Source organism: Mesoplodon bidens (genome assembly GCF_964165515.1).
Source record: "Mesoplodon bidens genome assembly, chromosome: 7".
Taxonomy (NCBI): domain Eukaryota; kingdom Metazoa; phylum Chordata; class Mammalia; order Artiodactyla; family Ziphiidae; genus Mesoplodon; species Mesoplodon bidens.
Window position 1 is genome coordinate 54,821,548 of NC_138164.1, and position 24,139 is coordinate 54,845,686.

Consider the following 24,139-nt stretch of genomic DNA (forward strand, 5'->3'; position numbering starts at 1 on the left):
TCTATGAGATTTTTTTTTTTAAAGGCTGGCTGGCTAAGATAGTAAATGATAAAAGACAAAAATAGCAAGTGTTATATTTTGAAACCTTTACAATAATTTCTTTTAAACAACATCCTATCAGTTTATATTCTTGTAGTCTATACTGTCTTACAGGTGAAATGTGTTAGCCAACATCTAATTAACTTAATTTTACAGTGTAGATATAGCTAGATTTTAGCACTAATAGATGTTTACCAACACTAAAAACCTGCCAACAGGGCTTCCCTGGTGGCGCAGTGGTTGAGAATCCGCCTGCCAGTGCAGGGGACACGGGTTCGATCCCTGGTCCAGGAAGATCCCGCATGCTGCGGAGCAACTAATCCCATGTGCCACAACTACTGAGCCTGTGCTCTAGAGCCCGTGAGCCACAACTACTGAGCCCACGCGCCTAGAGCCCATGCTCCACAGCAAAAGAAGCCACTGCAATGAGAAGCCTGTGCACTGCAACAAAGAGTAGCCCCCTCTCATTGCAACTAGAGAAGGCCCACGTGCAGCAACGAAGATGCAACACGGCCATAAATAAATAAATAAATATATATATATATATACATACCCACATACACACAAAAAACCTGCCAACACTGGAACTATATACACCTAGAACTGCTTTACATAGTGGTGATACAGCTGAAAGTTCCTGCCTTCATGGACCTTACACTCTAGTTCTATGAATGAATGAACATGAAAGCATTTGGCTATGATCCCACATTTCTTTAGGAGAAGGGCTAAAAGAACAAGTCCAGTGATATTTCTAACTGGGTAATAAGACTGGCTTCCTCCATTGCAAATCCCTTACCCGTTTCATCATCATCTTCAGCTTCATCATCATCATCACTGTCATTCTCGTGTTCTGCATGGCAGGCATATGCTCTTTTTAATCCATTAAATAAAAGAATAAAAGCTGGCAAAATCTGTCCAGAAACCTGATTTAAAACTTGTGGTATTTGTTCCATATCAATAAGAGCACATAGGCCCAGAACACACATCTTTCTGTCATGAAGCCTAAAAAATAAAATAAAATAAAATATTTCCTTATTTTCCTTTAAAAAAGATTCTGCAGAGTTCCTTACAAAGTAAATAAAGATCCAATATATGTTACTTACCCCAAGAAACAATCAACATCATTAAGCCACTGTGTAATAAAATGATTTGTAACTGGTTCAACATTATTAGGGAAGCGAAGATTTTCTAAGGTGTTGAGAAGTAGGTGTGGATTATAATACAAAGCTGCAATGGCAACTTGCAGGCACATTGTTCGAAGTTCACTTGTCTTCACCTCTCTTGTCAGTCTCTCTAAAGCTGCTTCCACGAATAAGGGAATACACTGTAGAGAAAGATAGCAAAACATTCCAAAACTGTAAGTAAAGCAGCCATTAACTACCCACCCTTATTAACTTTCTTGTTGCCTCAACTAACCCCCTTCCATTAAATGATCCAATTTTTATTGTTGAGCCATTTCAGTGGGAAATCCAATTTTAGAGAAAAATTAGTCTTCACTGAGCTATTAGAGCCCCACCACAATAGTAATATTGGATTCAAAATATTCCTACTGACTAACCTTACTGTGGTAATAATTTTGTAATATAAACATTTATCAACTCATCACACCATATACCTTAAAAGTTATACGTTATCTTTCAATGATGTCTCAATACAGATGGATTTTCAAATTCCCGTTGAAACTGACCATGGAAATTTAATGACTAAATCTATCTTATTGCAAAGTGATAGTGTGGCAAACAATACTCTCACAATATACTTTAAAAAAAACTCTTGTCAAAACTTACCTTGCATAACAAGTAGCCATAAAACTTGCCAGTCATATCTCCATACATATTAAATATATGATCATTATTAAATATTGGTTAAATTTTAAATGAACAATTTTAACATGTTATCTAGGTGTCATAATAAACAACATACAAAATATATAGAATAAATGCCCCAAATGAAAAAGTGAAGGGGAAGATTCCCCCTCTGAATCCTCCAACACGAATCATTAATAGCTTCACTGACCTGGTCAATGCCACGCCCTTTGCACTGCAGAATGATGACTTCTAACAATTTTGCTGCATGACATTCTGCATCTTCTCCTGCAACTCCTGTAAGAACCTGATCAATACAAAATATAAACTGCAAGGAGGCGTCACAAAACCTTGAATCAGTCTATAGCTGCTGAAGTATTTAAGGTATTCTAATTAGTGAGTGACTGCAATAGTCATTGTACAGACTATAGTCTAAAGCACCCGTAGGATTTGGAGTTATTCGTCTGTAATACTGGTCTACATAATCAAAGCACATCCCACATAGTGCCATTCTGGACCATAGCAAGTTGACAAACACTATGTCTAAAAAAATACTGACAATGGAGAGTGAGATGAGCAGGAAGTAGAAGCAAAGGCTGTTGATGGCAAAGGCTGTCTCCAGACAAGAAATAAAAGCATGGACTTGATATGCTCATTAGCACTAGAGGAATGTAAGGGTTAAGGATAAGGGTTTTGTAATAGGAAAGTAGATGGTATATATCTCTGTTCCCAGAGTATTAACATAAACAATATAATTTGGCAACAAATAATAACTAGGTGATTATTTTGTGACTAAGTGTTCAGAAAGGAATGACATCAATGAGGACAAACACAATCTAAAAACTTCATAAAGCGAAATCATTTTTTAAATGCCTGGTGTTGGGACTTCCCTGGTGGCGCAGTGGTTAAGAATCCACCTGCCAATGTAGGGGACACGGGTTCGAGCCCTGGTCCGGGAAGATCCCACATGCCACAGAGCAAATGGCCCCGGGCGCCACAACTACTGAGCCTACATTCTAGAGCCCGCGAGCCACAATTACTGAAGCCTGTGTGCCTAGAGCCCGTGTTCTGCAACAAGAGAAGCCAGCGCAATAAGAAGCCCGTGCACCGCAAGGAAGAGTATCCCCAGTTTGCCCCAACTAGAGAAAGCCCACACGCAGCAAAGAAGACCCAATACAGCCATAAATAAATAAATATATTTATTTTAAAAACCCAAAACCCAAACATTTATAACTCCAATTAAATGTCAGAGGGCAGACATAAAACAAATACTTGTCAAAGCCATTACTGAGAGATCTAGAAATCAAAGCCATTTTCAGTTTATAACTCTTAAAGCCCTTATTCTGTCAGACCCGTATAATATGTTCACCATAATGTGGTACCACGTCTCTTCACAATTTTGTACTTTTTATAGCACCAGCCTCACATGCTCATATTAACTAAAAGTGACCTACCTTTTTGCACATACTGTATATCATTTCAAGGTACTTGGTATCAGACAGAAGTGTGTCTGTATCAACTGTTACATAATTATGAAGCAGAGGCATCATATCTGTATTAATAAAAAGCATCAGTTAAGTATCTTTACTAACATATATGCTGTGTTTCTGAGAAAACCTCAGAAAGAAAAAGTAAGTCTGAATGTTCTGTCCCTAAAGTTTACTTTTAATTATTCATTTATAATTAAACGTAAAAATGAGGCTATTGGGCTTCCCTGGTGGCGCAGTGGTTGAGAGTCCGCCTGCCGATGCAGGGGACGCGGGTTCATGCCCCGGTCTGGGAAGATCCCACATGCTGCGGAGCAGCTGGGCCCGTGAGCCATGGCCGCTGAGCCTGCGCATCCGGAGCCTGTGCTCCGCAACGGGAGAGGCCACAACAGTGAGAGGCCCGCGTACCGCAAAAAAAAAAAAAAAAAAAAAAAAAGAGGCTATTATTAAAGTGCATTCCTTCATATTTAGCAGTTAAAGATTATACAAAGAAGACTGACAGGGGGCAGAAGGTAAGAATGTGTGTTAAAGAAAAAAATCTCAAGTGATAACTAAATCAAAACGTATAATGGAAATCAATGGTACGGGTCATCTTTGAGCACTAATTGCTACTGATAACTTATCCAAACAACAAAACACACAGAATATTCAAAAGTTTGTATTCAAGTGATACACTAAAATTGAATACAAATGGGGAGGAATCCTTAGTATTTCTATGATGACTTGACTTACCTGTAAAGTAATCAAAGCCATCTTGCTGAAAAACCTCAAATACCAGAGGTAGTAGCTGCCACATCTGTGGAGACACTTGTTGACATGTCAAACTATGTGCTAAAGAGAAGATCTCCTCGTAGAATTCTAAAAGAGAATACTGAGTCATTAGGACAATGCTTGCTCATATGAAATAGTAGTGTATTCTTAACACAATCAGAGGTATATACCTAAGACATGCTGTTGTAAAACAGTTCCAATGACCTGTAAGCAGATTCCTTCAAGTTGCTGGGTTATCTAAAAGAGAAGAAAAAAATCATATGGAATGGTAGCACACTGAATGAATTATTAAATAATGTATAATAATTCAATGCATTTCAATGTAAAGTCAATATTGTGAACAAATTAATATTTTAAACCTTTGTTTCAAAATGACTCATATTATGAAATTGTGAATCAATATGGATATGAAATTTAATGAAATACCATTACAATGAGACAAACAAAGAAAGAACATGCATAGTTTACCTATAAAGTAAAGGAAAAAAAAATTTCCTGGAAAAATGCAAGTAAGTATGAAAATAAAGGAGCCACGTCATTCTGCAGAGACTAAAATCTTTTTGTGTGTAAACATAGATTAATTCAGGCCAGACATAACTGAGTGTAATTGAGATGTAAATCAGTAGCTTACTGAAAAATTATTTAAAATAAGGCATTATTCCTACCACTCCCAATAATTTTTAAGCCACCTCCATTTATATAATAGTGAGCTAGGCCCCCAAGTCATACAAGATAGACAGAAAATACAAACTCCCCTTTTGTCAGTATGGTCCTCAATTGGATCCCAAATCCCTGAAAGTCATCAAAATGTTTAAAAAGTGGGGGAGAGGAAATGAGATAAAATTTACTAATCAGGGGCTTCCCGGGTGGCGCAGTGGTTGAGAGTCCACCTGCCAATGCAGGGGACATGGGTTTGTGCCCCGGTCTGGGAGGATCCCACATGCCGCAGAGCGACTGGGCCCGTGAGCCATGGCCGCTGAGACTGCGCGTCCGGAGCCTGTGCTCCGCAACGGGAGAGGCCACGAGAGTGAGAAGCCCGCGTAACGCAAAAAAAAAAAAAAAAATTTACTAATCAGATATAGAAGCAGGATACCCATTTCGAATACATATACTCAATACATCTTCAACTCTTCAAATATAGTAAGCAATTGATTTGTTAACCGTAAGGTAGCTATAGGATTACTCATGGCTTCTAGCTATCTCCAATTATAATCTACAAAAAAAATCTGAAAGTTTACTGAAACTCTCATGTTGCAAAAGGCAGTTTGTAGATAATCTGAAATCATGATTTATGGACTTAAATATCTGCATTGTAATTATAAACACCAAATTTAGAACAATGTTTACTTCTAAGGGAAGGAAGTAGGGAAATGAGATTAAGAAGTGGTTTCCTAATGGTTTCAATTACATCTATCTGAAACTTTTTCTTACTGGAAGTCTAAGGATATACCATGGAACATTAAAAATCTAATAAATTTAGGTGGTGGGTAAGGGGTACTGGTTAGTTTTCTATGTTTTTTTTACTCTTTTCTGTATGTTTTAAATAATTCCACTTTTAAAATTCATGATTACAATTCGCTTACCTTTCCAAAAGACAATAGTAAAAGAAGAAAACTAGGAAGATGATGGTGATGGTTGCACAACAATGTGAATGTACTTAATACCATTGAAATGTACACCTAAAAACAGTTAAGGTGGTATATATGTATTATACCCTAACTAAAAAAAATTTTTATTAAAAAGGAAAACTAGGAAGAATATGTTTTCCTAGGAATCACCATAATTTTGTATCTGAAAAGGTAACCCTAAGAGGGAGCCAAAACCCAAAGCCTTGAGGTAAAGATATGGTAATACAAATACCTCCTTCCTATTCCTTCTAAGATATCTGTAAGGTACCTACACAAGGGTACTAGTTAATAGATAGCAAAATCAAGGTATGTGAGAAGATGACCAGAGAATAGATAAGTCAGAGCCCTCCAAAAAGCACAGAACAGTTGATGAAGAATGGCTTCAAATTCCCTAAAACCTTTACAGCACTGGATCGTTTTCTTACTTCTTTATGATCTTCAACTACACTAAGAAGTGTGTCGATGGTATTCAGGATTCCCATAGCAGTAACTGCTTTGTCATCACTTCCTTCTTCATCTGGCCCAGTCTGGATTACTTGATTAAATGTCATTGCCTACATTCAACAGAACGTAATTAAGGTTTGCCATTAAAGTAGTATAAACATGTTTTTGTCTAAAACTTTTTATTTTTAAAAAGTTCTCACTGGGACAGCACAACCAATCAGCATTTCCAAATCAACTAATATTACTTAAGAGCTTGGGCTCTATAATCAATGGTACTGCTCTGCCACTTACTAGGTCACCTTAAACAGATTACTTGACCTCTTTTTCCTGACATCTCCATAGATACTGTGAGGCAAGGTATAGAAAGTACTTAATATTATGAATATTTTTATTTAAATTACTGGCTAACATTTGACAATGCCCAAATACTAGTCATCAAGGTTTTTGTTGCCATTGAATTCAATCATTTTGAAAAATTCTGAGCAACTGAGCAGTCATTAGTTATGAGGAGTCATAATAATCAGCTTTTTATAATGCAATATACTTTTAATGAACACTACTATATTTATCCAAATGTCTTTAGCCACTTCAAAATCAGCTGTTAAAAATATCCACAGCAAATACCAAGAGTTAGATTCTTCAAACCTCAGTATTTAGCAAGAATATAAACTGCACCAAGTAAACCACTGTATAGGGAATATGAATGGATAATTGTTGGGTACATGTCCATATTTTCTATTACCCTTAAATAATCTACATTGTTAATTCTCAGAAGTTCAGGGCTATGTAAAATAGACAAAGGTCAACTATGAAACTATTTACACAAATTTCACTTTAAAAATCTACTTATAACTATTATCTCTATCTGTCAGTTGGTCCAAAGCGTTCCAGGAAACCACACAAACAAGGTAGTCATGATGCAATGTGAGTACAAGTAAACAGCTCTGCATTGTAGAGGCATACAGCTCAGGTGTGAATACCAGACCCACCCCTTCTAATTTGGGCAAATTACTTAACCTTTTTATACCTCACATTTTTTCTCAGTATAGGAATATTCCTCATAGGATTGTGTGAGAATTAAATGAGTTAAAATATATATCAAGGGCTTAGAATGGTGCCTGACATACAGAAGCTCTGTGAAAATACTGTAATCTAAGTAATGCATAAATGACTGGTTCAAATAACATACCAAATGTTGTGTCATTTCTACTGCAATAGGAGTAACTTCTTCACTATACTCGCAGATCATTTTCTGAATTACATTGGTAAGATCATCATTTTCTGTTTCTCTTATAATATGAAGAAGAGCCTGCATGACAGGTCTGATGAATGGTGTGATGTATTCTTTAGCTGTAAGAGAAAGAGAAAAAAACTTTTCGCCAACACAGCTAAAATTCCTTAAAACCTGGCACTACATATACCAAAGAGTAAACAAGAAATCGTTTCAAATAAGAAGGAAGACAATGTATCAAGTTTCTAGGATTATGCCTTGTACAATCATGTGTAAGCACATTGCACTATTTTTGAGATATAAATCCTTTACCTTTCTCTTGATTGCTGATCAGCACTTGAAGTGCAATGGCAGCTTCCACTTTAACAGGCATTTCCCTATCATCAATCAGACATCTTCGTGTCAGCTCTAGGGCTGTTTGCAGGTTCTGGTCACTTTTGAACTTCACCTCACAAAAATAGTGAAGGACCCAGCAAGCCTTTTTTAAAAAAAATGCAGTGAGTTACTATAGGTATCTTACATTAAAGTCCACCATGTGACAATATCTCTAGTGTCAAAGTTCTATGTGTGGGAATTTGGAGGCTGGCCAGTGGTAGGTATGTCCAAAGACACAACACTCGACCAGTACTATGATCCCAACTTACTCTTTGGCTACATGATGTTTGTGTGGATAGCAAGATCTGAATGCAAAACACAGACAGACACTGCTATCAGACACAGATGAAAACTATGCACACATTATGAGCAGCCATTTAAAGACATACGAAAGTCTAGAATAAAACATGGCTTTAAAGTGAACATTTAAAAGTTTCCATATAAAAGTCCACATAAGCAGTTATTCATTACAAGACATAAATGTATAAATCAATACAGCTTTAAAACATACCCTAGCTCTCATGTAGCCTAGTTCACTGCTGAAGAGAGGGAATACATGATTCTGCAACATATATTCCATCTGATCTTTGTAGATCTTTTTCTGTAAAGATAAACAAAGTTCCAAATACAATCATCTCAAATGCCAAATAGATACACAAGTTTTAAAAATGACTACTGATGTCAAAACATACATTTATTCTGGAATTTTGAACCACAAGATCCACATCCAATTTTCTTATTCTCGAACGTTACTATCAAAAATCACTGGGGGGCTTCCCTGGTGGCGCAGTGGTTGGGAGACCGCCTGCCGATGTGGGGGACGCGGGTTTGTGCCCCTGTCCGGGAGGATCCCGCGTGCCGCGGAGCGGCTGGGCCCGTGGGCCGTGGCCGCTGGGCCTGCGCGTCCGGAGCCTGTGCCCCGCGGCGGGAGGGGCCACAGCAGTGAGGGGCCCGTATACCGCAAAAAAAAAAAAAAAAAAAAAAAAAAAAAAAAATCACTGGGTACATTCTTTTAATCCTTTTACATCATTTGTTTAGAAAGCAATTATGCCAAATCTTAACATCAATGGTGTTTAAGTAACGAGAAGAGTGGTTAATTTTATTCCTTAGCTTGTAAAACGTTTTTTGTTATAAAACTATTAATATAAGTAGTTATATTTATATTAATATAACTATAAAACGTTAATATAAAATTATTATAGTGAAAGAACCTCTGGAAAGGTTCTAAATGGACAATACAACATAGACTGAGAAATATCCTGCTCTCAGAGTAATAATCTGGATATCTAAAGATACTCCTGTGAATCTTAAAATAGGATATTTTCTAAATGGTAACAAGTTTTTAAGAAGAGTTCCTTGAATTGCATATTAGATCAACATTAAAAACTGACAACACTTAAAAAAACGAAAGTGACTAAAGAGACATGATAACTAAATGCAACGTGGGATTCTGGACTGGATCAGGGACCAAACAAAAAAGGACATTAGTGGGAAATCTTATAAAATGTGAAAGGGGTCTGTAGATTAGTTAATAGTATCATATCAATATTAATTTCCTGGTTTTGAGAATTGCAGCATGGCTATCTAATATGTTAACATTAGAAAAAGTTGGGTGAAGAGTAATGGGAACTATTTTTGCAAATTTTCTCTAAGTATAAAATTTAAAAATATAAAGTTAAAACAAAAACCTGAATGTGAGAAGAGAACTCACTCAAGATTCCCAGACACAACAAATAACCACGTAATTTACCCTTTATAAATGAAGAGAAGAATGGGTGGATATAGAAAAGCTGAAAGATACACAAAATATACCCACAAATTAATGGTGATGAATTCAGTGGAGCATCATATGCAGCAAGGTTTCTGGGAGTAGGATGAACTGTGTCTAAATATTTACTTACACTTTGAAATAGTTATTTATTAACTTTAAAGGTGAAAACAAATTTCAGATCTTACGAAGTCAGACAAAATGTGTACAATTAAGGTGAGGTTTCTAAACATACATCTAATCCAGTCAGCCATTCTTTACCAGAAAATGTGTGCCACAAAAGCATGATGTTCCTAGGCTGTGAAGGGATATATTCATGTTTACAAACCTCCTTAAAGATCAATTTTCTGAGAAGAAAAAAACACTACTTTACAATTGTCTTGCAACACGAAAAGAAGATAACTCATATACAAAAAGAATTACCTTCAGCACAAGCAACAGCAAAAAAGTATAGAGGACATTATTTCAAAATCAAATTAAATGTGTACTTCAAAGGACATCAGCAAGAAAGTGAAAAGATAATCCACAGAATGGCAGAAAATACCTGCAAACCACAAACAGTTGATCTTTGAATAATGAGAGGGTTGGGGTGCTGACACTCTGCTAGTTGAAAATCTGCATTTAATTTGCAATTTGACCTGCATATCTGTGATTCCGCATCTGCAGATTCAACCAACTGCAGATCATGTAGTTCTGTAGTATTTATTGTTGGAAAAAAATCCACATGTTAAGTGGACCCCAAAACAGTTCAAACCTGTGTTGTTGAAAGGTCAACTGTACATGAAAAGTTTCTAGTATTTAAAATATATAGGGCTTCCCTGGTGGCACAGTGGTTGAGAGTCCGCCTGTCGATGCAGGGGACACGGGTTCGTGCCCTGGTCCAGGAGGATCCCACATGCCGCGGAACAGCTGGGCCCGTGAGCCATGGCCGCTGGGTCTCCGCGTCCAGAGCCTGTGCTCCACAACGGGAGAGGCCACAACAGTGAGAGGCCCGCGTACCACAAAAAAAAAAAAAAAAATATATATATATATATATATATAAAAGGGCTTCCCTGGTGGCGCAGTGGTTGAGAATCTGCCTGCTAATGCAGGGGACATGGGTTCGAGCCCTGGTCTGGGAGGATCCCACATGCCACGGAGCAACTAGGCCCGTGAGCCACAACTACTGAACCTGTGTGTCTGGAGCTTGTGCTCCGCAGTAAGAGAGGCCGTGATAGTGAGAGGCCCGCGTACCGCGATGAAGAGTGGCCCCCGCTTGCCACAACTAGAGAAAGCCCTTGCACAGAAATGAAGACCCAATACAGAATAAATAAATAAATAAATAAATAAATAAACTCCTACCCCTAACATCAAAAAAAAAATTTTTTTAATAAAATAAAATAAAATAAAAATAAAATATATAAAGAACTCTAACAATTCAACAATAAAAAGACAAATAGGGCTTCCCTGGTGGCGCAGTGGTTGAGTCTGCCTGCCGATGCAGGGGACACGGGTTTGTGCCCCGGTCCGGGAAGATCCCACATGCTGCGGAGCGGCTAGGCCCGTGAGCCATGGCCGCTGAGTCTGCGCGTCCAGAGCCTGTGCTCCACAATGGGAGAGGCCACAACAGTGAGAGGCCCGCGTAACACCAAAAAAAAAAATAAAATAAAATAAAAAAAATGACAAATAACCCAATATAAAAATCGACAAAAAATTTGAATAAAAATGTCTCCAAAGAAGATATACAGTGGACAATAAGCAAATAAAAAGATTCTCAACATCATTAGCTATTAGGGAAATGTAAACCACAATGAGAGTACCATTTGACAGCAACTGGGATGGCTGTAATTTAAAAAGACACAATAAGAAGTGTTGGTGAGGACATAGAAACTGGAACCCTCACACACTGCTAATGAATATATAAAATGGTACAGCCACTTTGGAAAACAGTCGAGCAGTTTCTCAAAATGTGACCAGCAATTTGACTCCTAGGTATGTATTACCCAAGAGAAATGAAAATGTATGTCCACAAAAAAATGTGTACAGAAATGTTCATAGCCCCATTGTTAATAATAACCAAAAAGTAGAAACAAATGTCCACTTACTGATGAATGGATAAATAAAATGCAGCATATCAATACAATGGAATATTATCTGGCAATAAAAAAAGAATGAAGACTGACATGCTGTAACATGGATGAACTCTGAAAATATGCTAAGTCAAAGAAGCCACTCAGAAAGGACCACATGTTTTATCATTCCATTTATATGAAATGCCCAGAATACGCAAATCCACAGAGGAGACAAAAAGTAGATTAGGGCTAGGGCTGGGAGATTTGGGAGAAAATGGGGAGTGACTGATAAAAGGGTTTCTTTTGGGGATGATGAAAATGCTTTGGAATTAGAGCTGACAGTTGCACAGCTCCTTGAATATACGAAAAACCACTGAATTGTACACTTTAAATGGGCAAACCATAAGGTATGTGAATTGTACCTCAATTCTGTTTTATCTCAACTGCTGTCATTAAAACAAACTAATTGTGCTTGTGCGTGCGTGCACACACACACACACACACACACACACACACAGAGAAATACCTTCAGAAGTATTTCAGCTAAAGAGCCAATCATATGCAGGGCTCCATCTTTTTTTCGAGGATCAGCATTTGGTTCTGTAAGAATCTGGTAGCAAAATCCCATAGTCTTTTGTAGTACCTAGATTAAAAGAGAAAAGTATGCTTTACTGGATATCCAAAGAACCCTTTTAAAACATTGACGACAAAAAGATCTATACGGCTACCATTAAAAACTAAATGTTCGGGATTAGCAGATGCAAATTATTATATAAAGAATGAATAAACAACAAGGTCCTACTGTATAGCATAGGGAAATCTACTCAATATCCTGTGATAAATTATAGTGGAAAAGAATATGAAAAAGAATGTATGTATATGTGTAACTGAATCACTATGCTGTACAGCAGAAATTACCATTGTAAATCAACTACACTTCAATAAAATAAATTTTAAAAAAACCCAAGTGTATATCTGAACATATTTTAAGTATTAAAGCAAAAGTTATCCATATATTAAATAACCTACCTCTTTCCTCTTACTACAAGCTGTAAACAAAAGTGTCTGGGCAGCAGTGGTAGGAGAGATGAAATCCTCAAACACATCTAGAGAATAAATTTAAAATTAATACAGAAAATAGTAATTTCAATTTTTCAACAAACATTTTCACATAATTTACAAATGATGCTCTGTAACAACAAAAAAGGACCTTAAATTTTTGCTAAATCTTCACAGAAGATGAGCATGAAAACAAACCCAGATCCCCATATAACTTTGCAAAAGCCTAATTCCTTGTCTTTCCTGTACAAATTAAATCTTAATCCATCAACTTCTCCCAATGATTATTTTCTTTCATACAAAACCCCACTACTGTGAGAATTCTCACAATGGGGTCACAAAAGTACAAACGACTGAAAGTACATAAGATTTTGGTACGAAGAAGGACTAATACTCAACATTAGCCAAATTACAATTCTTTAGTCCCATGCAGAGACTCCAGCTTCCAGTATGCGTCGTCTCCATTTCCACACACATGATGACTGACATGGAATCCAAAAGTATAGTTTAGACACTTAGTGTTTAAGGTGTAACCTTGAATTTCTAACAGATTTGGCATGTTCCAGAAGCATATCCAATAATCATTAACTACTAACACTACTGTATTTGTGTCTGCTAAAAATGAAGATTATCATTCTCAATTGCCAAAACTAATGAATAGCTTCCTGAAAGTCTCAACAATGAATAAATTGCATTAAACAACAGAAGGCTTTTCAGTTTCTAAGATGAGGCCTTAATATTCAAGGTTTACTATATACAAATTTAACTACCGACATACTTTGTTTCTAAAAAAGTGAAAATTCCTTACCAAACTTCATGCGTATATATTCATAGGGGTCTTCTTGCCAAAGTTCCTCATCAGCATCTGTATAGCACATCAATGGAAAAATAACATCTTGGATAATGCCCTGCAATTTAAAAGTTAAGATAAGTCGGTCTTTCAAATTTCCGTTAAGTGCTAAAACAAAAGTAACTCTCCAGTTTGTGTTTTAAAGCTTAACATCAAACTTCAGTAAAGCATTTAATGCATTCTCAGATCGACTATCAATGTACATATTCTGACCCTCTGTGCAACGAGTCATTATAAGACATATGTACATAGGTAGCAATTAAGTACTCCGAGAAAATGCAATATGAAATTTTAGTCCATCATATCCTACAGTTCTAAATAAAGCAAATAAATTACATTGGAAATAGTACATAAGCAAATTAGCCTCAAAGGTAATTTGGTGAAATAGTCCTTTGCCTATTCCAAATTACACGATGTTAACTAATCATGTTAAACTATAATCATGATCCAACACTAAGAACTTAAAGGCATATTTTAAGATAACAGTTTCAGATTAAAAAATAATCTGAATATCCACAATATACATTTTATAAAGTTTGTCAGGATGTTGCATCATTTTCCTAATGTACAATTACCAGAACTAGACTAAGTAACACAGGTCAACAAAAAAAATGCACTTTTTCAACCTTTTTGGTAATTAATGTTATTTCTATTACATTTTCTAGAAAAACAGTTCAGATAGAAAATTATTACTTGTATATGAGGCTTCAGATTCTTCCAGGTGAGAGCATGAGAAACTCCTTGATTAATATAATTTAATGTCTGTTGTAAAACTCGAGGAGCCATATATTGCTTCTCCTTGTACTGATACAACACTTTCAATAAAACCTTTGAAAAAAAAAATTTTGATCAAAAAACAAAGTTTAAATAGAAAGTTTAACCACTTACAAGCTAGCAAAAACATCTGACACTTCTTACCCAGGTCATTATCATAAAATAACCACCATATTCTTTTAAAAAGAAAGTAATTTGGGGGCTTCCCTGGTGGCGCAGTGGTTGAGAGTCCACCTGCCGATGCTAGGGGACACGGGTTCGTGCCCCGGTCCGGGAAGATCCCACATGCTGCGGAGCGGCTGGGCCCGTGAGCCATGGCCGCTGAGTCTGCGCATCCGGAGCCTGTGCTCCGCAACGGGAGAGGCCACAACAGTGAGAGGCCCACGTACAGCAAAAAAAATAAAAATAATAAAAATAAAAATAATTTTTAAAATTGTGTATTGGAGAACCATATTTATTCCCAAAGTATTTAAAATAAACAATTGAAGTAACACTGTGTGTCAAAGGAGTAGTTTCTGATTAAGTATAAAAAGAAGAGAAAACCATATGCTACTTGTGGAACATACCACAATATTCTGAGACAGCACTATATTGTTAAAATCAGCTTCTAGGCAAATCTTACCCAAACCATTCACCTACTTATTTAATGTCTGCCAAGAGTTCTAATTCAACTTGATACTTGAGAATAGCAGTTGTCAAAATATGGTCCACAGACCTCTCAGAGGGTCTGACAGGTCAAAACTATTTTCATAATAATGCTAAAACATTATGTGCCCTTTTTACTGTGTTGACATTTGCATCGATGGTACAAAAGCAGTGATGGTAAAACTTCAGGTTCCTAACATGAATCAAAGGAGTGGCACTAAAGTGTACTAGCAGTCATCATATTCTTTACAGCCACATAATCGCAGAATAAACTTTCCTTAGTGAACCAGAAATATAAATATTAATAAACGGGAAGTATACATATAGCACTTCTGCTACATACCAAAGTACGATGGTTGGAAGAAAAGCTGAAATAGTAGCTTTCCCCACCAAATATTATCATAAGCATGAAAGAAAAACTGATAGACAAATTATGATTATTTAGACTTGTGTGTGTGGCAGATTTTTTTCTCAGAAATGAACAAAATGAGCCTCTCACTTCAAGGAAACTGACAATATGTTACTGGTGTTAAAATGTGAGCTTTCAAGCAAAACTAGAATTCTCAAAATCTTACACCCACCACTTAGATCCATTTGACAGCTTTCCAATATTTAAAGATAGTTATGAGATCAATGGTGATATTAATGACTGTAATTTTTTAAAACTACATAAGGAAATCTATAAACATTTAGAAAATCGGCATAGACTCAATAAGTCAATATTTTCCAATGACCAGGGCAGTATGTTATAAAATCATATATGGATAAAAGACTCATGCAAAGTGCAATGGATGTTAATGTAACAGAAGATGAAATGTTTATTGTTACAGTTTCAAACTCTAAATTACAATTAACCTTTAAGAAAATACCATTGTCAAATGTTGGTGTGATATCAAAAATTTCCCCAATTATATGAAAAGTATATTAAAAGTCTTTCCTTTTCCAACTTCTTATCTTTGAGACCAAATTATCTTTATTTACTTCCATTAAAACAAATTGAAACAGAATAAATACAGAGGTAGATGGGTATATAGCTGCCTTTTATTAAGGCAGACATTAAAGATATTAGTAAAAATGTGTAACAATCCCACTTCCTCCTGCTAAAAATTTTTCATTTTGGAAAACAATTATTTTTAACAAAAACACGTATTCTGTTAATATGTAATAGTTTTGTTATTTTTAAATAAATTAATACCATTAAATTTAGTTTCAAATTTTAATACAGTAAATATCACAAGGTATAACCCACATAAATGGAAGCTTGTCGATGTTCTCAATAATTTAAGAGTGTAAGGAGGTCCTGAGACCATAACATTTGAGAAGTACTACAGTGTTCAAAATGTTAAAGACTGCTACATGCAATCTTTGAATGCCAAAGAAACTAGAAATAAGCAAGACAAATTAACGTAATAGTGTCATGTTTCTACTTGGAAAAATTATCTTAGACTTACTTGTTGGACACCAACAGCAAATGCCTTCAGAAATACTTCAGCAAATTCATTATACTCCTTGGAAACATTGCCAGGGCTTCCATATCTAAAAGAACATTCAAATGCCCATCATGTCTTCATAATGCTTTATATCAGCACTTATAAAAAAAAAAAAATTCTTGAAAAAAATAAACTCAAATTATCATATATTGAGAAATGTGTACCTTTCAAAAAGCCTTGCTAAGATATGTAAAGCCCACTTCTTACATTTCCACCATGGTAACTCAGGTCTATCATCTTCTTCAACTTGAAGTGTTTCCTTTAAAGAGACATTTATATAATGATAGACAATACAATCTAAAAGGAATAGTGTGAGTTCAGAACAGACTCACAAAAACATGAATCCTCCTCCAGTGATGGCCTTTCATAATAAAAGGCTAGAACAAGAAAAGTATTAACCTTTATTTAAATATAAGAGGCACTTCACTTCACTACTTAGTTACAAAGGACATGCTTTCTCAAAGTCTTATGAAAGTTTAAACTCAAACATTTTAGTCAAGATCCAAATAATATAAATCAAAGTCATGCCAAGTAGCTTAAACTAGTATAGTTCAAATCAAAAGGGCAGGAGAAACTTCATTTTAGAAATCTAGTTTCAAAAATATTAGTATACATACATAAATACATATGTATGAGAATGTTCACTTACAAAACCATTTGTAACAGAGAAAAACTGCCAAGAACTAAACATTCATTAACAAGGGAATGTTTAATTATGCAACGTCCATTAAAAGAATGAATTGGTTCATTATATATTGACCTAAGACATCCATGACATATTTTTAAGTTAAGACAGAGAAATGAGACTGTGGAACAACCAAAACTCCCATACACTGCCAGTGAGAGAGCGGTGGTACAACCACTTTGGAAGTTATTTATAAAGTTAAACATATACATTCATAGCAGCCTTATTTGTAATCTTAAAATCTTAAAACCACCCAGATGTCCATGAACTTGTAAATAAATAAACTGTAGTACATCCATACAATGGGGTACTACTTGTCAATAAAGAAGAACAAACTACCATAGCACAACATGAATATATCGTAATATTAAGCAAAAGAAGGTAGATATAAAAAATTACCTTTTTATTAGATTTTAGAACAGGTGAAGTTAATCTATGGTGCTAGAAATGAGAATGGTGATAGTAGGAATGACCAGACCCAGCCACCAGCAAACATTCTAGGTGATGGTTACTCGGGTGAATATGACTCTCATAACCCACTGAACTGTTTACTTACATGTGCATGTTTATGATTACAAATTATACCAAAAAAGGTGCAGAATGTAAGTATGAAAACTCTTAAAAGCTGTGTATTTTATACCTATTAAATGTGTACAGAAAATAACAAATCAAACTAGTTTCCCATGGAATGCAAGAAATGTCCTATTTATTTATTCTGCATTTTTTTTAAAATAAAAATTTGAGCAATAAACTACAAAACAGGAGGCTGGTCTCACTTATCTCACTAATAAAATTATGTTGGATAAATTACACAACCCTTCCATGTCTCTGTTTAAAATAAATTCAGAAGGAATTATTTTGAGGATTAAATAAGCAAGGTATATAAAAGTACTTAAAACACACTAGGGATTCAGGAATTGTAAATTTCCTACCTCTCTAGAAAACTAGATAGTAAAGAAAAATTGTGGTTATTTTAAAAATCGTTATTATATGTGAAAAAAATAACATAGTTGGACAATTCTGTATGTACTACTGAACACAGCTGAATTGTACACTTTATTATTTTAAAGTATTTTACGGTATTTGAGTTATAGCTCTAAGAAGTTATTTAAAAAGCAAGTAATATAACTAACTACAAAGTTTGACCAACTTGTAAATCAAGTTCTACCCCTGTTCATGCATGTCTGACAAATTATTAGGCTAAAATCCAGCTATAGGCTCTTTGTTCCTTTTTGAGAAATAATTGATATTGAACATTATTAGTTTAAGGTATAAACATAATGATTTGACATATATATATATACTGTGAAATGACTACCACAGTTAAGTTTTAGAAGATGGTGAAAAGGTACAAACTTCCCGTTGTAAGATAAGTAAGTCCTGGGGATGTAATGTAAACATGGTGTCTAGAGTTAAAAATACTATATTGTTTATCTGAAGGTTGCTAAGAGAATAGATCTTAAAAGTTCTCACTACAAGAAAATAAATTTCTAACTATGTCAGGTGACATATGTTATGAACTCAATTAAAAAGTGAAGAAACAGATAATTAGGATGGAATAAACAAAGATATAATACAAGCACTTAATAATATACAAAAAAACCCTTTACAATTTTTCACTTAGTATATTCACATATGTAAACAAATGAAATGGTGTCTCTTTATCTAGGAAAATCTGCCTCACAAATAATATAAATTCACAAATAATGTTTTAGGAAATATAGGTTAAAATTCTCAAAAGGTAACTAAATATTTAAGCTTAGTGATATAAGAAATACACAGAGACTTACATTAGGTACATCCCTGTTCACAACAGTCTTTAAAATTTCTATCCATTCTGTCAGGTTCTGTTGGTTTATCAGCTCCAGTGGTAGTGTATACTAAATTAAAATCAAGAATCAATATTTTAAAATCCTTACAAAAGAGAATCCAACTTCATTTTACTCTTCACAAAACCTACAAAAAGTACTTCATTCAATCCACATCTCCTCTTTCAGTACATAGGCAAATTTCTCATCTGGCTGATTTGGTTAGTTACGTACAATGGTGAACTGTGGCACTGATAGTGGGCATCCTTGTCTTATTCCCAAATTACTGGGAATGTATCTGATTTTCACCATGAGGTATATTTATTGTGATTTCTAGTGAACATTTTTTTTTTTTTGGTGGTACGCGGGCCTCTCACTGTTGTGGCCTCTCCTGTTGCGGAGCACAGGCTCCGGACGCACAGGTTCAGTGGCCATGGCTCACGGGCCTAGCCACTCTGCGGCACGTGGGATCTTCCCGGACCAGGGCACGAACCCGTGTCCCTTGCATCGGCAGGCGGACTCTCAACCACTGTGCCACCAGGGAAGCCCTCTAGTGAACATTTTTTATCAAGGTAAGGAAATTTCTATTCCAGGATTCTTAAGTATTTTTGTTTTGTTTTGTTTTAAAGCGGAAATGGTTATTAAATTTTATCAAATACTTTATCTGACATCCTTAAAAGATTGTTTACAGGTCTCTCTTTTCGTGTAATATAAAAGTTAATCAAAAAAACTGGTTTTTTACTCTTGATCCATTCCTGTGTTCCTGGGATAAATCACATCACCTAATAGGCTCACAACATTAATATCCTATTTAGGATTTAGGACCTCTATTTTCACAAATGAGACAGTACTATATTTTGATTTCAAGGTATGCTAGTCTCAAAAAATTAGTTGGGGGCTTCCCTGGTGGCGCAGTGGTTGAGGGTCCGCCTGCCGATGCAGGGGACACGGGTTCGTGCCCTGGTCCAGGAAGGTCCCACCCCACATGCCGCGGAGCGGCTGGGCCCGTGAGCCATGGCCGCTGAGCCTGCGTGTCCGGAGCCTGTGCTCCGCAACGGGAGAGGCCACACAATGAGAGGCCCGTGTACCACACACACACACACACAAAAGTAGCTGGGTCCTATGCCCTAGAATAATTTATAAAAAGAACTTATTTTTATAACCTAGAAGTTGTGATCCTACCAGTTAGAGGCAAAAACAATTAAAAAACAGTATATTGTCTATCCAAATCATTTTTTTTAATTATATAAGAAGAAGCCACTAGAAAGATATTAGATTATCTTTAAAGATCTAGCAAGGGCATGAAAAATCCAACCAAACAATGGAGTGAGTCAGTTATAATAATCTTAGTGGAAATAAAGTCACAGGTCTATTTAAATGAGATTTTAAAAAAAATAAGTAATGGCATGAATTGAACCAAAGGTCCTGGTAGATGAGATGAATCTTTCTTTGGCTATGTGGCACAAAAAGAGCCAGAATTTTAATCCTAATCAAAAACTCTGTTTCATAAGTAACTATAGTCCACTGAGACTATAGACACAACCATTTCTTTAGTGGGATCTTTTATCCCAGAAAGATTTAGAACAATATACAAAGATAATAAGGCCCATTAGTGTGCCAGTCAAGCCCACAGTATTAGTATTTTTGTGTCGAGCTCAGGAATAGGTTTTGTAATTACTGGGACAATCCATGCATATTTGGCATAACAGAGCACACGTTAGATGTAAACTCTAATCCAGTAACTGATTTTCAGACTTGTGAATTCTTAAGGTGAAAGACATATGAAAATTATACTTATTTTGTAAATAGTATTAGATGGTTTAAGAGAACTTAAGATTGCCGACTTATAATTTAAGGTTGATTAGAGCTATTTGTGTATTTGGGAAAGTATGCTTGGTTAGACTTTAAAGTATTTGTAATTTTGGCAATTTATATTTGACTAGCAATTTATCCACTTAATGTAGATTTTCAAGTGAAATTATTATTCAGATGCTGAAATTCTTTATCATTGTTCAAGGTGGCAAATGATAGACTGACTTTACATATAAAAACTACTTTATAAAATTACCTGAACAAGAGCATAGAAGATTTTGAAAATCTGTTTCTGGATGAGGACAGATTGATCAGACTGATCAGAAAGAAGCTGGATAAAACGGTCCTTTAGAACTGGCAGGAAATGTTGCATTGCTGCTACCAATGGACTCCGTTCCTCTGGTTTCTTATACCTTTGGGTAGGAATACAAACTAATTCTGTGAGAATTTATTCACAATTTTATTTATATATATATATAGATAGATAGATAGATAAATAGGTAGGTAGATAAGTATATATATCTATATATATCTATTATATATATTTGTATCTTATATACATATGAGATATAAATTTAAACTACTTGTCTGTTCATACAAATATAAGCTAATACTTTCTAAGCAATTTTATATTCCTAGAAAGAAGAAAAACCTACTATGGAATCAAACCACAGGCAAAAAGCAACTAGAAAAAAACCTCAAATAATAGTATCTAAAATTTACTGAGCATTTTATTATGAGGTAAATAATCTTCAAGGCCCCATTAGTATTCTCACTTCTATAGTTGAGGAAACTGAGGCACAGAGAAGTTAAGTATCTTTCCCAGTACAGACACCTAGGTATGAACCTCAGCAGATTCAGGATCTGCCCTTTAACCACCTCACTATGCTATCTGTAACTGTGAATACTGATACAACTGAGGAGCTACGATTTGGCTTTTAAACATTAGCAGCTGATCAATATAAAATTGATTACATATATACCATCCTTAAGTAATTTACATACAAAGCATTAAGGCAGAAGTGGCATCTATAAAGCAGAAAAGATTCTATTTCTAAAAGCACTATAAATCAGAAGTTCTTTGGTAACCTTTTGGCAACAAAATCTGACCTCAACAGGCTATTTATGAACTCTATCCCATTCGGAGTGAATATTCACATATTTTATATCAGATATAATAATAATATGTTTGATCCCTGGGTACTGGTACATAGGAGCGTATTATGTGAACCTTGTTACCTTTCTAAAATCTGAAAAATCCTGAATTCTGAATCACATTTTGCTCCAAGGATACGAGTGAAGAATAGCTAATTGAGACATTCCCCCATATAGATTCCTTAGCATTTTAACAGTATTGTTTAAAAGTCTGTTTTTTTTTTTTAAATAACTGATTTTCCCTACCAGACTCCAGTTTTATCTACCAGTAGCCTTTTTGAAGGGAGAAAATGTATCTAAGAATTGAATATCTTAGCACAGTTTTAAAAGGCAGACACTCTTATAAGACTGGATTGTTTTTTCCTACTGGGAGAAACGAGAAGTAAATTGCCAAGAATAAAAAACACCAAGAGAAACGTTCATGCTAATAATGACTGAGATTATTAAACAATTAACTGACAGACTTCTAAATATTATTTAATGTGCTGAGAAATTACACTTAGCATATATTTTAAAAGGTTACCTGTACATTTCTTTGAGTCAATAAAGCAATAACAATTTACAAAAGGAAGCCATTTGCACTCTCCAATCTGATTAGACAAACTATATTAATTACTGACAATATTATCTTTTAACAATAAAGCTGAGGACTATATTATATCATGCACCTCTCTCCATTATCCAACCCAGGTGATCACCCACATTAAGAGGGTTTGAATACCCATTCCATGTTAGATATTCTTCTCTCCTACCTCCTTCTCTACACTGAGTAGTGGACTGGAAGTTGGGTGGTACCATATCCAAACTAATGGGTGTGAAAGTAATTTATGCAAGGAAACAAATACTATTCCATACGACCTGAAAGTTCCTGAAAGCGTGAAAATGTGACACTAATAAAAGCCTAGGGAGCGATCAAGATGGTGGAGGAGTAGGACGTGGAGCTCACCTCCTCCCACCAATAAAAGTCTACTACCACAAGGCTACAGTGTGTCAAACTGGTGAACCATACTCACAGGAATCCTCAAATACTAGCCCCTTACTGTTCTGTTAAAAAAAGTCAACGGTTCATCATGTAAAAGATCACATGCAAACTCCCCATCATGGCATTCAAAACCCTCTTTTAACATGGTCCCAATTTACCAATTCAAAATGATCCCCCTCTACCACCAAAAAAAAAGAAGACAAAATGATCCCCAATTTCTCAACAGAAGTTATCCATATCATTTAGTGGTCTCCTCACTACCCACTAAAGACAGTGTCACATTTCCACCTCTGTACCTTTCTTCCTTTGCTCATACTATTCCATGTGGTGTGAGATGCATTCCTCTTCACATGTTCCTTCTATGCTCCTTCACCTGACAAGCATTTCCTGAGGATCTATGCTCCTGAAGGCCATCACAACTTCCAATTTCTCCATGAATTTCCTTAGAACTGCTTCAGTCCACACAGATCCCTTGTGAACACCCTGTGCTCCAACAATCAAACACTAGCTGAAAATGAACTGTTAATTCCAACACTGTAGCAGCCTATGTCTCCCATTTAAAAAATCCCTGTCATACTCTCTCCTGCTAAGATTAAGGACAGGAGAGACGAACCTCCTCAATGACAATGACAGCTTATTACTGTTATTCTCTCTCAGTTTAGTCACTCACTTACCAGAACTACAACTGGCACTCTGACAGAGGTTGGAGCAACAGCTGGAACATTCCTTAGCAGGAAGATGGGTAGCTGGTGGGAACACAAGAAAACACCAGTACCAATGCTGTAAACGGTTTATTTCTCTCCTGCTCACAACAAAAGCAGCAGTTCATCAGCTACTTTGAGTTGGGACCCAAAAAGGGTATTGGAGGCTAACTACAAGTCCCAGAATTAGAGGGCTCACAATGGAATCTGTGTAGCTGTTAGGGCTGGAAATAAAGCCACCATCATGGTGTAAGTGTTCCTTCCTCATAATTTGCTAATATCAAAACTTTCAAGTGCCTACCAATTTCATTACTTTCACCACATACTTAAGAGAAAATCTCTGCAACATTTGGCTTACTACTTTTAGTGCTATACCTCAACTTCCAAGGTTAGATTTTTTTCTGATCCTTAAGCCCAGGTCTAAAATGATCCCTAAATCTTTCTCACTGATACCAATTACTTACATGAACTATAATTTGCTCAAGTATGCCAACAATGAAGCAGATGACTATGAATCCCTCAAACACAATGATTAAAAATGATCATATGATATTCCAACATATTCTTCTTAAAAAATTA

The 24,139-nt window shown here is 35.7% G+C and overlaps 1 protein-coding gene across 1 annotated transcript in view; it reads right to left on the reverse strand.

Annotated features, from left to right (window-relative positions):
- The window catches only part of IPO7 (importin 7), a 49,243-nt gene that overhangs the window by 5,653 nt on the left and 19,451 nt on the right, over nt 1-24,139 (reverse strand). Inside the window, exons 5-22 of the mRNA XM_081241286.1 lie at nt 20,979-21,135; nt 18,893-18,982; nt 16,582-16,676; nt 16,379-16,463; nt 14,202-14,336; nt 13,467-13,566; nt 12,629-12,705; nt 12,126-12,242; nt 8,292-8,381; nt 7,718-7,883; nt 7,364-7,524; nt 6,156-6,284; nt 4,273-4,339; nt 4,064-4,189; nt 3,299-3,396; nt 2,056-2,151; nt 1,143-1,363; nt 836-1,041 (exon numbers count right to left, since the gene is read on the reverse strand). Of these exons, the coding sequence (XP_081097412.1) occupies nt 836-1,041; nt 1,143-1,363; nt 2,056-2,151; nt 3,299-3,396; nt 4,064-4,189; nt 4,273-4,339; nt 6,156-6,284; nt 7,364-7,524; nt 7,718-7,883; nt 8,292-8,381; nt 12,126-12,242; nt 12,629-12,705; nt 13,467-13,566; nt 14,202-14,336; nt 16,379-16,463; nt 16,582-16,676; nt 18,893-18,982; nt 20,979-21,135 (2,216 nt within the window). The remainder of the gene's footprint in view (nt 1-835; nt 1,042-1,142; nt 1,364-2,055; nt 2,152-3,298; nt 3,397-4,063; nt 4,190-4,272; nt 4,340-6,155; nt 6,285-7,363; nt 7,525-7,717; nt 7,884-8,291; nt 8,382-12,125; nt 12,243-12,628; nt 12,706-13,466; nt 13,567-14,201; nt 14,337-16,378; nt 16,464-16,581; nt 16,677-18,892; nt 18,983-20,978; nt 21,136-24,139) is intronic.